Source organism: Sarcophilus harrisii, chromosome 2, assembly GCF_902635505.1.
Source record: "Sarcophilus harrisii chromosome 2, mSarHar1.11, whole genome shotgun sequence".
Taxonomy (NCBI): Eukaryota; Metazoa; Chordata; class Mammalia; order Dasyuromorphia; family Dasyuridae; genus Sarcophilus; species Sarcophilus harrisii.
The window spans coordinates 635,665,633-635,680,478 of record NC_045427.1 but is presented as its reverse complement, the minus strand read 5'-3'; the positions used below and the strand labels follow the sequence as shown (position 1 = coordinate 635,680,478).

General features: G+C 39.8%; 2 protein-coding genes across 3 annotated transcripts in view; one reads left to right on the top strand and one right to left on the bottom strand.

The window, feature by feature from the left end:
* CTNNA3 (catenin alpha 3) overlaps positions 1–14,846 on the bottom strand; it is a 1,956,715-nt gene that overhangs the window by 1,152,055 nt on the left and 789,814 nt on the right. The gene's annotated exons all lie outside the window — the stretch shown is intronic.
* The window catches only part of LRRTM3 (leucine rich repeat transmembrane neuronal 3), a 219,500-nt gene continuing 213,980 nt past the window's right edge, over positions 9,327–14,846 (top strand). The window contains exons 1-2 of the mRNA XM_031949478.1: positions 9,327–10,454; positions 10,817–12,351. Of these exons, the coding sequence (XP_031805338.1) occupies positions 10,451–10,454; positions 10,817–12,351 (1,539 nt within the window). The 5' untranslated portion in view covers positions 9,327–10,450. The remainder of the gene's footprint in view (positions 10,455–10,816; positions 12,352–14,846) is intronic.

Genomic DNA, 14,846 nt, shown 5'->3' with positions numbered 1-14,846 from the left:
CACTTCTCAAATACGATTTTTATCTTACTAATTCCCTAAACCAGATGCCATAGTGATCCCTTACAGCAAATTTATGATGTAAATACATGACATTCAAATTTGTTGTCATTATTTGAGCCTGAATCTTCTGAGCCCACATTGGTCTAATCAGCCATAGTTGGACACACTACATCTTGATTCTGACTGATGTCATTTTGGTCTTCTTCAAGTATGATGAACAACAATCAACCAACCGATCAACTAGTCACTCTCCTTTAAGCATACCCTCCCTTCTGTTTTGGTATCATTCCCCTCTTCCTAGTCACATAAAGGTCCTTGTTTTTAGCTAGTCATCATAAATCTCCCCTAAAACTTTAGCTCCTAAAGGTATAACTTAAATTCTTCTCACTTCCATCTCAACCCTACTCTGCCACCAGAGATATTTTCTCATTTTATTTAGTTAGCAAAAGACTGAAAAAAATAAGAAGGATCTTAATGGTAAGATGTTAGACACATCCCATTCTTTAGAGAAGATATTTAGGGGATGAGGATTTTGCCCACTCTCAGGGTCTTGGTGCTCTCTGCATTCTGAAAAACAACTTCAACTCTCTAGTACAACATCTATAGCTCAGCATTCTCTATCCTACCTGTTTATTCATTCAAGCATTCAAATAAGTATATATTCAGCATCCATAATGTACCCATCATTGTGCTGAGCACTATGGGGAGCAGAACAAACAGAACTAACATATAGCCCCTTTTCCTAATGGGGTTTATAGCATAGTTGAGAAAATAAGACAAATATAAAGAAAAGTTCTGTAGCAAGGGATTTTAATTCAATTTGAATTAAGATAGCTTTCTTTCTAATCTTCACACTCAACTCATGTTTCTACATTTATAGATTTTTATGTGTTCTTTCATAACTGCCCCCATGAATTTCAATCATCTCCATCAAAGATTTGAGCCAAACTTCCAGGAAGCTCTCTGTGGTTGATTTCACATATAATACCTATAGAAATACTGAGATGTGATCCTTCAGATCCAACACATTTCTGACTAATCTTCTACTAAACTAATTCTTCCTGGAGAATGCATAGGTTCTCATAGATCTGCCAGCATCAATCCACCTAATTTAGCTAACTATTCAAAATCACACACACACACACACACATATACAAATATATATGTATATATATATATATATATAATAACAACTATAACAAAATGAAATTCACAGAGTTGGGGTAAATTTTAGAGATCATAATTCTAACCCCCACTGACATAGCTGGAAAGGAATTGCCCATTCTCTGCTTGAAGATCCCACTGAGACGGAACCCATCACCTCCCAAGTCCAATCCACTAGGACATATCTGTAATTCTTAGGGACTTCTTCCTTACATCATGCTACATTAAAAATCTTTTATATTCCACCCATTATCTCTTTCTTCCATGGCTAAATCAGATAAGTCTGGGTTATTAAGGTGGAGAATTTTCATTCTGTCTTCTGGTCAAGTCTCTCTCCAACTCTATATTACAAACCTTCAAATATTTGAAGAAAATAGCTATCACACTTCCTCCAAGCCAGTCTTTCCCCTAGGCTAAATATTCTTGGTTCATTAAATAAAATTAATGGTCTCCACACAGGGCATCATTAATTTTGAAAAAAAGGGCAAGATCTGAGGCAACTTCATCTTAGAAGAACATTCACCTCTCATGACCATTCATTCATATTTGTACATATAAATATAAATATATGAGCACATATCAATAACTTTATATATATATATATATATATATATATATATATATATATATATATACACATATATTTAAGGGATAAGGCACTCACAACTTGGGAGAACATTAAAAATATAAACATTTTAATTAATCATTAAAGGAAGCTAAGAATTCTAAGGGGACATAGGTGAAAAGGATGGGTAAATTAATGGTGGGGGCAGGGGAGGCGCAGCCAGTGCTAAGTCAGTGAGACAGAAGATGAAAGTTGAATAGTAAGCCAAATTCATGTGTATATCACAACATATACATCAAGACATAGAAACATGCTAATAATCATAGGCACCCAGAGCTTTGAGATTCAAGAATTGAAGTTGTGTGGAAGTTTGGGAAAACTCTCCATCAAAAAAAGCCAACCCTTTACTTGCCAATATTGTGCCAGACTGTCATCAATGCCAAACATTGGCATTTATATAGAGCTTACTATATGCCAGGTATTGTGCTAAGTCCTCTGAATTATGATCTCATTTGATCCCGGCAACTATCCTTGGAGGTAGTTGCTATTATTACTCCTATTTGACATATGTGGAAACTGAGGCAAGGAGTGATTAAGTCACTTGCCCAGGGTCACACACCTAATAAGTGTCAGAAACCATATTTGATCTCAAATCTTCTGGACTCCAGGATTAGCACTTTATCTATTCTACATGCTCTGTATAGAACGCATATATAGTGCTTAAAGGTTTGTTAAGCACATTACAATTTTGTCATTTGATCTTTATATGTGAGCCCTGTGAGAAAGGTATTATTATTACCTGTAATTTACAGATGAGGATGCTGACATTGAAAATGGTAAAATCACTTACTTCCCCCAACTTTACACAACAAGTAAGTGGCTTAAGCAGAGATCAGAGTCTGGTCTTTGTGATGAAAAGTCATATACCACACTGCCCCTAAGAAGCAATTGTAGGAATATTAAATCTAGGGATTCTTTTATAGGTAGAATTCTCTTTTTCTGTCAATACAATTGATGTATAATTATCAGTCTCAAGAAAAACAAATAAAAGGAAAACAGAGTTATGCTCAACAGTATTTTCTTAAAAATCTAAAGCCAAAACTAAGCGATAAATCCAGAAAAGCAGCCTGGTGGTTTATAAGAAACCATGGTGTCATTGTTGTACATCCTTCATTTTCATCTTTAATGTTTGAGCAAATTCCCTGCTACCAAGCGCCTGTTTCAGCCTCCTTTATGGCCACTGGGGCAAATTATTCTTTAGGGGAAATATTCACATGCCCTAAATCATCAAGGGCTTTGAGACCTCTAGGATACCCTCGACCCAATTTAGGGTGTCTGGCAAGATAGTTTTACTAGAGTTGACAATGGTACGGCTTTTTAGAATCCCAAGCAAGAGTTGGGTGAGAGTAGACACCAAAGGTGGATGAGCAGTCCTGAAAAGGGCTCAACAAGTTGTCACACCAGAGACACACACATCCCCAAGAAACCATGATACCAGAAGGTACAATCTCCTACTCCTCCTGTAGGTCTCTTCTTAGTATTAAACCTTGAGTCTCAGACTAATCTCCTCTCTGTGCAGATTCATATATCTAGCCCCCAATTTTCCTACAAGATCTATTCTCCCATCTACAACAATCTGCCAGACATTTCCAACAGGATGTCCCCCAGACTTTTCACACTCAACATATGCAGCCAAACAATAAACATTTCCTAAGTACCTGCTATGTTCCAGGCAGTATGTGCAGTGATGAACAAACAAAGAAAAAGTGAGAGTTCCTTCCATCCCAGGACTTAGTCTACGGATTCCACACAGAGTTTGTTTTCTTCTTCCATAAGCCCATCTATCCTACTAACTTCTTTATTTCTGGTGAGAGGACCACCATTGTTCCAGTCTCCCACAGTTACAACCTTGAAGGTCTCTTTCACATGTGATTCTTGTTCAATCTCCATATGCAGTGACTTGCCAAGTCTTGTCATTTCATTGTCCATCACATATATCTGTTCTTCTCTCTCAACTCATCCAATCAAGCTAGTTCATGTCATCATTATCTCTCACATTGACTAATGTAACAACCTCATAACTTGGATTTTCATATCCAATCTTTCTTCTTTCCAATCCAACCTCCACACTTCTACCAAACTGTGATTTCTAAAACCAAACTCTGATTCAGTCCCCTGCATTATATTTAAGAAGCTTCAAGAGAGCCCTATTGCCTTTAGGATAAAATACAGTCTCTTGTTTTTGGCCTTTAAAATCCTTCACCATCTGGCTCCAAACATCTTTCCAGGTTGATTATACATTCTTTTCCCAACTCCCTCACACTCTGTGTCTTAGCCAAGATGGCATACATGCTGTTCCTGGTGCACAGCAGCCCATTTCCCATTTCAATGACTCTGCACAGACCGTCTCCCACACCTAGAACGCACTCCCTCTTAGAATTCCTAACACCCTTTGAGGCTGAGCTCAATTCTGATCTCCTAAAAGTGGCAATTTTTAATCCAACTTCTTCCTGAAACATCTTTGTGTGTACATAATTATCTACATACCTTCTCTTCCCCCTTTGAAGATTGTAAGCTTCTTGAGAACATGGATTAGTTGCTTCTTGAGAACATAGATTAGTTCCTTTGAAAATTTTGAATCCTCAACACTTTGTACATAGATAGGGATGGATTAGAAATGAAGGCTACATATATGATTGTCTTGATATGTCTTTCCCAAATGAGGAAGTTCCTTTTACAAATGCTAACTGATATCTTAAGATATGCCTGTTCAATTGTTGAATCCAGAAGATGATGACAAAATTAATTTATCAATCAAAAAGGCAGTTTGAAGGAATTGAATTCCCTTCTAGATCCAAGATACTTGATTTAGATGATTTAGAGTCATACACAGTTTAGTTCTTATTAAAATTGGTAACAGATCAAAATTCTAACTATATTCACTATAAAACATAGCCAAAAATGATTTAGTAAGAAACCATTTAGTACAAGTATACCACAGCTAGATTTTTATCCCAAAGAGATCAAAGAAAAAGAACAGATCTAAGCTTACAAAAATATTTATAGCAGCTCTTTTTGTGGTGGCAAAGAATTAAAAATTGAGGGGATTCCCATCAATTAGCAAATAGTTTGAAGATGTTTTATGTATGGTTGTGTTGGAATACTACTGTTCTGTAAAAAATTAGGGGGGAATTATTTTAGAAAACACAGGGAAGATCTATATAAACTGATGAAGAATGAAGAGAACAGAACTAGGAGATCACTGTATATGGTAGTGATATAGTGTGATGATAATCAACTGTGAAAGACCTACCTTTTCTGATCAATACAATTATCCAAGACAATTCTAAAGGAAGCATGACAAAAAAAATTATATATACTTCCAAAGCATACTGATGAACTCTGAATACAAATGGAAATATAGTTTTTTTTTTTACTTTCTTCCTGTGTTGCATAAAGATGCATAAAATGGAAATACATTTTACATGATTTTATATGTATGTTTGATATTGTTTTAGTTGCCACCTTGATGGATAGGGAGGAACTAAAAGGAGAAAGAAAGTTTAGAACTATTTTTTTAAATGTTACAATAAATAGAATTTAATATACTTAAAAATAAAGAACCTACTATATACAAGAATCAGTATTGGGTGCTGGGAACATGGGGACTAAAACCAAAATGAACAAACAAAACAGAGTCAAAAATAAAAGTCCCTGTCCTCTTGAAGTTTACATTCTATGGAATTATCGGAGATTCTGTAACAGACCAAAATGATACCCATATTCATTGTCTTGAAATTCACAACCTATCAATCAATGAGTATTTATTAAGAGCCAAACACTGTGCTAGATACCAAAGATGGAAAGACAAATAAGATATATCTATGAGCTCGAAGATTTTACATACCATCAAGGCAAACAATGAGCACACATCTAAGAAGATGCAAAATATATGCTAAATAAATTCAAGACAACTGGGAAGGATGCATTCCCAACAACAAAATTGCTTGTGATCAAGGGTTTAGTCTATGGCTATCTGTAGATTTTGAGAACGAGATATCCCAAAGGTCACCCTGATTGCCAGTGATGCTCTATTCACTTTATAAATATCTATATTGATTTGAAAACCAATGACATGGGATTCATTAGCTTTATATCAATTTCCCCCCCCCAAAAAATGCAGGTGGCATATTTTGGCTGTGGAAGAGTAGCAGAAAGATCCTTATACTAGAAACATTGGTGTGAGAAGTCAAATTGTATAGGAACTGTGTAATGATGAATTTTGTGAGACGCCTTTAAACATCCTGCCATTTAAAAAATTCCTTGTATTCAAGGAAGGCAACCCCACCCTTCCAGGCCACCAGTCTCAAAAAAGTTGGCCTCATCTTTGATTCTTCCCATTTTTTGACCACTAGATCTAATCATTTTCTAGGTCTTGGCAATTCTTCTTCCATGATGTCTCTCAAATGAGTTCTATTCTCTCCAATCATTTGAACAGCATCTTTTTCAGGCCCTCATCATTACTCTGAGTTATTTAAACAGTCTCTTCAAAGGACTCTCAGCTTCTAGTCTGTCCCTTCTCCAATCTATCAGCTTCCTAATTAGCAAAATAATTAGCAATCTAACCAAATCACTTGAATGTTCATGGTCCTGTATACTCATTTCAAAAAAATACAAAATCCTCAGCTGGTCATTTAAAGCTTTCTATAATCTATTTTCTTAAAATATGTGTGTATATATATATATATATATATATATATGTTTATATGTGTGTATGTGTGTATACATGTGTACATATAAATGGGAAATTATACATATGGGTATATATATATTAATATTTTCCCAGTTATATATAAAAAATTTATTTTTACATTTTTTTTAAACTTTGAGTTCTACATTCTCTTCCTTCTTCCCTCCCAACCCCCCCTCAATGTGCCATTGAGAAGGCACATGTGAGGTTACATTAAGCCTTATATTCTTAAATTTATGGCTTATCATTAGGGCAGCTAGATGGCAGAGTGGCTAGAATTCTCAGCTTAGAGTCAGGAAGAGTCCAATCTCAGGTATTTATTAGATAGGTGACCTGGGAAAGTCTTTTAAAGTCTGTCTGCTCCACTTTCTTTATCTGGAAAATGGGCATAGCACCAATTTCCTCAGATTGTTGTTGTAAAGATCAAGTGAGGTAGTATTTGTAAATAGGTTTTGCAAACTTTAGTGTTTGAAGTGCTATATAAATGCTAGTTCTTGTTGTTATTCCGGACAAACTGGCCAACATACTTTCCACAGAACTTAGTAGACTATCTATTCCTCTATTCCTCTTACAGATCAAGCCTCATGCCTGGAAAACGCATTCTACTCATCTCAACTTCTTAGAATGGATTATTCCAGCTCCTCTACTATCTCAAAAAAGGATATATATATATATATATATATATATATACACATACACACATACAATACATACATGTCTATATGTATACACGCATACACATATGTATATACACATACATGTGTATACATACATATGCATACACATATATGTATACTGTTTATATATGCACGTGTATACATTTGTTGGTAAAATATCTATACTTCCTCCCCTTCAGATTATGATCCTCCAGCACTTAGTATAGTATCTGATACATGGCAGGCATTTAATAAATGTTGATTATTAATATAGATATAAACTTATCTATTTATATGCTATATCCATGGGTGGCTGGTAGATGTTTGACAACCAGTTTCCTTGGAAAAAATGTATACATTTGAATTATTAACATTTTCTCAATCACTTTTTTAAATCTACAAAATTTACAGATCAAATCATGATTGTAGCATTTGCTGATTTCTGAGTAATTATGTTGAAAATTTAATAATCAGCGCTTTGAGCTAGTATAGCTGGTTCTAACACACTTCTGGTTAGATCTCTTAGAATGTAGAATATAAGCTCTCTGCACACAGGAGTTGCTGTTTTTCACTTTTTTTCTCTACTGCCAAACATAGAACCCTGTAATCAGTCAGTCAACACACATACATTTGGCAAGGACAGTATTAGAATCCAAAGAAAGGAAGGAAAAGAGGGGGAATAGTCCTTTCCCTTCCTTTCATTTCAATAATGAAGCCTACAAAGAATAGATGGAGCATGATCTCAGAAGAGAGTCCCCAAAAGCTAACATGTAGAAGGCATTGAACAAAAGCTTTTGGGTTGGGATTGGTTGGCAGAAGACACTCACAGACTGGGGATGGTAACATTATTGAAATAACTGAAGAGTTCTCAGGTAGAAAAGCTTCAGATTTTGGGATCTCACTAACTGAGAATACATTTAATCAGAAACTCTCCTTTAGTGTAACCTAAACCTGGCCACAACTGCCTTCAATGATATTCCTGGTTAGCCAGCTTTGACTTCAAGAAGGCTTCCCATTTGGAGGGAGCACAAATACAGATTTAGTCCAAAAACCTTATTCTTGCCACTCCTGGGATTCTCCCCACTGCTACAGCTATTGTTATAAGAGCCTCATTTAGTATAATCTCCCTTCAGGGCACATAATGGGATCTCCATGAACTGGATGAATTGAAGCAGTTTCTTAAAGCACCTCACTTAGTGCCACCGAGTCCCTTAAGCCCCAGAAGAATGGGGCTCATTAAGTGACCTTGTATGGACCCCACGAGTAGCTCTAAGTACTGTTTGGTGGAGCAGACCACTCTGTTTATTTAGACTCTTGTGCTTATGATCCTTTTAAGGTCTGCCAGGGAGGATGCCGACATGGACAGAAACCAGAAAGTCCTGCGTTCCAGTCCTAACTCTGGCCAACCTTTCAATCTAGAAAGCTCTCTAACACTGAAAACTGCAGACACAGTACCAAGCTTCAAACAAAGATTGTTTCCTCAATCTCATAAGTGTTTCCTATACTAGCAGAATCACTGGTGAAGTCCCCAGCCTTCTCTCTCAAGGGACATAGGTTCTTAGACATAAAGTTGACTATCTAATTCAATCTTCTCATTTTACAAGTGAGGAAACTGAGGTCCAGTAGCATAAGTGGCATGCAGGTGGAATTTAAAGTCAAATTCTCTACTCCCAGTCATATGCACCTTCAACTGTAACATCACTTAAAGGACCAAGATTCCTCTCTGACTTTACTCTTTATTTTCTTTATAATTTTAATCTCTCCCTTTCCCTCCTTCTCTCCCTCCCTCCCTCTCTCCTTCTTCCTCCCTCCCTCTTTCTCTTTCTCCTTTTCTTTCTGTCTCTCTGTGTCTGTCCGTCTGTCTTCTTTCTCTCTCTCTCTCTCTCTCTCTCTCTCTCTCTCTCTCTCTCTCTCTCTCTCTCTCTCTTTTTGGCAATTGGGATTAAGTGACTTGCCTAGGGTCACACAGGCTGGTGCTACATCAACTATCCCTTCTAGCTGTCCCCTTTTTCTTTTCTGTAAAACTTTAGACAAATTACTTCGTCTCTCTGAGATTTAGTTTCCTCATCTAAAAAAGTCTCAATTTGGATTTTGGAGGAAGAGTTTGAAGAAACAAGAGTTCTTTTCCTGAGATCTGTGAAATCACGCATTTCTTTAAAAAAAATTTTTTCGATTATATTTATTTACTCAGTTTATTTTATAATCTCACGGATTCTCTTTTATACATTTAAAAACATGATGCTGAAAAGGGTCCCTAGACTTCCTCTGATCGAGGGGAATCGAAGACGCAATTCCTCCCCCTCCCTCCCGCAAAAAAACAAACAAACAAATAAATAAATAAAGGTTAAGAATCTCCGAAGTGGATAATCCCTAAAGTTCCTCCCAGACCTAAATCTAGGATCTTCAAATTCTCCTGGATCAAATGAATGGATCCAATCCAGCCCCAGAAAGCCCCGACTCCGAAATAAGCAGGAAGAGAAAAAAAAAAGTGGCCCCTTTTTGGTCAAGTGGACCACGCCCACCCGTGGCCCCCGCTTGAGCCACCCAGTCACCTCTTCTTTCCCAGCAGAGAGTTTGCTCATTTACAAGATAAAAGAGGCTCCCGGTTCTGCACATGCCCATAATAGACTTCACCACTGGAGGCAGCTTTACATAAGACTGGATTGGGGGGACCAGAGCAAGCAGTCAGTCAGTCGGGGGAGCTTTCAGCATGCCAGGCTGCAGAAGGGAGCTGAACTCCTGCACGGTGGCGGCGGCGGACGCGCAGCGGCAGCAGCCAGAGGGGATGCTACTGGCTTCCGTGCTCCCGGGAAGCGGCAGCTCCGCAGCCGGACCCAGGGCTGCTTAAGGGAAGTAACCGCTGGGCTATGGAATACAGATGTGCTCGCTCTGCTAGCAGAGGCTGGCCCCAAGGAACACGGCATGTTCTTCTCTGAGCAGAAACTGTAGAAGCAAGTTGTGGTTAGGGGGAGGTTTGGGTGGGTAGGGTTTTTTTTCCCTTTCATTTTATCCCCCCCTCCCTTCCTCAAAGTGTAAAGATGCAAAAACGGAACATTCATGAAGATCCCATTACCTAGGAGGAATTTCGACTTCAGCAGCGGATGCCCACTTGGCATTTATTTGTTCTTGGAGGGTTCTGCCTGGCAGGCAAAGAATAATGTGCCCAAATTGGTCCATCTCCCAAGGGGTCCAATTTTTCTTCCTGGGTGTCAGCGAGCCCTGACTCACGACAGTGCAGCTGACAGGGGCTGTCATGCTAGAGGTACCCTAAGCCAAAGCAAAGGACCTAAGGAAGACCTGTGAACAGCACAAAGGATGGGTATGTTTTGTGATTTTTCTTCTTTTAAAAAAAAAATGTGGAAATATCTGTATGTTGATACATTTTATGTAGCCTGTACATAAATTCTGGCTTAATTATCATAGAGACTGTCTTGCCTTGTATGACTGTAGAGTCAATCGCCTGCCAGAGAAATGCCTTGCTTAACTCTTCAACCATCTCCAAAGATGGTTTTCTTTAAATGGCAGAGAGGATATTAGCTGTTAAATTGGGTGAGCCTGATTTGGAATTGAAAAAAAAAAAATTCTTGAATGTTTTTTTTTTTTCCTTTGCTTGATTGAAAAAAAAAATACATGAATTCTTTTTTTGGGGGGATAACTTTTCTAAGTTGTTTTTATTTCCAGGTTTCAATGTAATTAGGCTACTGAGCGGATCAGCTGTAGCCCTGGTAATAGCCCCCACTGTGTTACTGACAATGCTCTCTTCTGCTGAACGAGGATGCCCTAAGGGCTGTAGGTGTGAAGGCAAAATGGTATATTGTGAATCTCAGAAATTACAGGAGATACCCTCAAGTATATCTGCTGGCTGTTTAGGTCTATCCCTTCGCTATAACAGCCTTCAGAAACTTAAATATAACCAGTTCAAAGGTCTCAACCAGCTCACCTGGCTGTACCTAGACCACAACCATATCAGCAATATAGACGAGAATGCTTTTAATGGCATACGCAGACTGAAAGAGTTGATTCTGAGTTCCAATCGCATCTCCTATTTTCTTAACAATACCTTCAGACCTGTGACCAATTTACGGAACTTGGACCTGTCCTATAACCAGCTGCAGTCTCTGGGATCAGAACAATTCCGGGGCTTGCGGAAGCTGCTGAGTTTACATTTGCGGTCCAACTCCCTCCGAACCATCCCCGTGAGGATATTCCAAGACTGTCGCAACCTCGAACTCCTGGACCTGGGCTACAACAGGATCCGAAGCCTGGCCAGGAACGTCTTTGCGGGCATGATCCGCCTGAAAGAACTTCACCTAGAGCATAATCAGTTTTCCAAGCTCAACCTGGCCCTGTTCCCCAGGCTGGTCAGCCTGCAGAACCTCTATCTACAATGGAATAAAATCAGTGTCATAGGGCAGACCATGTCGTGGACCTGGAGTTCCTTGCAGAGGCTGGATCTGTCAGGGAACGAGATCGAAGCCTTCAGCGGCCCCAGCGTTTTCCAGTGTGTCCCCAATCTCCAACGCCTCAACCTGGATTCCAATAAGTTGACATTTATCGGGCAGGAGATTTTAGATTCTTGGATATCCCTCAATGACATTAGCCTGGCCGGGAATATATGGGAATGCAGCAGGAATATCTGCTCCCTGGTCAACTGGCTGAAAAGTTTCAAAGGGCTGCGGGAAAACACCATCATCTGCGCCAGCCCCAAAGAGCTCCAAGGGGTGAACGTGATCGATGCCGTGAAAAATTACAGCATCTGTGGCAAAAGTACCACGGAGAGGTTCGAGCTGGCCAGGGCTCTGCCCAAACCCACCTTCAAACCCAAGCTGCCCAGGCCCAAGCACGAGAGCAAGCCCCCCGCCCCCCCTACAGTGGGGGCCACCGAGCCGGGCCCAGAGAGCGACCCGGAGGACACGGAACACATCTCCTTCCACAAGATCATCGCCGGCAGCGTGGCCCTGTTCCTGTCAGTGCTAGTGATCCTGCTGGTAATCTATGTGTCCTGGAAGCGCTACCCGGCCAGCATGAAGCAGCTGCAGCAGCGATCACTCATGCGGAGACACAGGAAAAAGAAGAGGCAGTCCCTCAAACAGATGACCCCCAGCACCCAGGAATTCTACGTTGATTACAAGCCCACCAACACAGAGACCAGCGAGATGCTGCTGAATGGCACAGGACCCTGCACCTACACCAAGTCAGGCTCCAGGGAGTGTGAGGTATGAATCCCTTGTCCTGAGGGAGCTGGCAAATAGTGGGGCTGTCTTGGAACTGCGCTGACTCCGAAGGGAAGCTGGGGGAGGGGGAGGCTCGAGGAGTGGGGGGGATGGTTCTTGTTTGTTTCTTTCTCCTTCCTAATCCCCCCTCCCCCAGTGGGATAGCACTTTCTGCTCCACCTTGATCTTCCTTTATTTTTCTTTTTCCTTTCCAAAGTCAACTCGTTGCCCTTTAAACCCCGCTATCTAGGAGTCGCCTGAACCCCCAGATTTAGGAGAATCCCTTCTTGTACAAGAACCTTCATTGATTGCATTAAAGTCTCCCTTGTTTTAAGATAAAACTTCTTTCATCGATAATCCCCTACATCTGCAGTCATGCTGCTCCCTTCAGGCCAGACCTGCATACAGTTGAGGGTGGGAGGAGTTGCTTTGCATTTCACTGAACACATCTGAGGGACCAGGCAGGAATTCTGCTCTCCAAGGGATCCCTTCTTTTGGGAAAGATGAGGATTGCAGAATATAGTGGAAATAGAGATGCGTTTAAAAAAAAAAAAAGAAAGCAAAATTATGTCAAGAACCTATCAAAAGATGGTGCTAGATTCAAGGGGCACCTAGTCCCTTTCAGGAGTGGAACCTGTGGGAGAAATGTGGTGCTAGAACGAAGGGGCACTTAGTCCTTTGCAGGAGTGGAACCTGTGGGAAAATGAAAGGGTTAAAAATGCAACTAGGGAATTGCAAAATGGAGTGTGATGAGTGCAAATGCAAAGTTTCTAAGTGGTTGCCTCTCTTTTGTAACCCATGCATGGGAATTGCTGCTGATTTTACCCCTACTATTTATTGGTTTCTTTGGACACTGAAATGGCACTGCAGAAAAATGGTCAAAAGGCAGACACGAAGAGGTAGACTCTCCTTAGAGCTGCCAGGGAAAGATTGTAGAAAGTAAGGTTGAGGAAGGAAAAGAGAGCTTTTAAAGACTTGTGGTATATATGGTTACAATGGGGTAAATGATGTTTCTGTTTTTGCCCTTTTTTCTTTTTGTCTTTCTTTTTTTCTTCTTTCCTTTCCAATTCTTTCACAGCTTCATAGTAAGGGAAAGCAGCAAAGCTTAGGAGCTCAGCCTGGGTTCTCTATTTGGGGCTTTTTCAGGCCGTCCTATTTCTGAGCTATGCACACCACTGCTCTGATGGCTAACTGAGGCTTCATTCAGAGGCTGGAGAGGAATCTTTCCAAGACCACATCCCACCAGTCACAGGCTTTGTAGGGAGTGGGGCGGGGAGTCCTTTTGGGGAAACTCCTTAAGAAATAAACAAAATGACTCCTTATAAAAGACAGAAAGAAAGAAACATTAAAAAAACAAAAATCTCCATCATAGTTTCCATTTGTTTCTGTATTGCAGACGTTAGGGAGATTCAGGGATATCCATGGTTAATGTGAAATCTTCCATCAGCGTGGCTCTGGCCAAATTCTGATGGCACCCTGCCAGCTGCGTGCCCATGCTTTCTTATGCCACTGGCAAAAGTTTATTGACTGCAGCATTTAATATCCCCAGCTAATGTATTTAAACAATTTATATCACCATGCAGATGAGTTATTCCTTTAAATCTGGGGAGGGAGTGGGTTATGGCTGTGGAAATTGTGGGGGGGAGGAGGTGATGGGTGGGTCATTTCTTCTTCCATCCCCCAAACCCAACAGCTCTTTTACAGAAGCTTTATTCAGGGATGTCCACAGCTCGGCTGTTGGATTTAAATTGGCTTGCTAAGCCACACGTCCACGCATCTTCAACCATGTCACTGTGTCTCTAAAACAGGACCACTGCAGCAAAGATAGGAAAGCAAATGGGTGCTAGGGTGTTTTTTGCCTTTCATATTAAAAAAAATAAAAATAAAAAACCAAAACTGTGTTTCCCTGGAATTTTAAGATTTTGCTTTAGTAGGAGGAAAAGAGGGTGATACTCACTCCATAGAATACAAATTGCAATGAAAGTATGCATTGGATATCATAGATTCATTAGCAATAAAAAATTTAAAACCATTTCCTAGTTCTTTTCCACCATAAAACTTTGTTTTGGTTTAGAGGCCAACACAGATGCCCAAGGCAGAGGGGATGGCTCGTTACTGCAATGTATTTAACTGTGTCATACTGCTATTATCCATTGGTTTGTGGTAAAGCATCAGAAATTCCTAGCTGATAAATCATGCAGGTTGCTTATCCACTGTGCAGGAAGAAAAAAAAAAAAAAAAAAGAACTGGATAGTTGGAGCTTCTTCGATGTGGGTAACCAAGTTGTAATTTTGCAGCTTTTTGTGAAATGTCAGTAAAAAATGGACCCATCTCAATCTGAAAGGTTCTTGAATCAATTTAGCTTGTGTGTGTACTAAAGGTGATTATATTAATTAAAGGTGCTGTTGTAAGTGAAAAAATGACATGTCTAGTCTGTGATTTCATCTGTGTCTCTCATGTGATGGACACTAACTCTCTTGGCAAAGCATAGACATTAA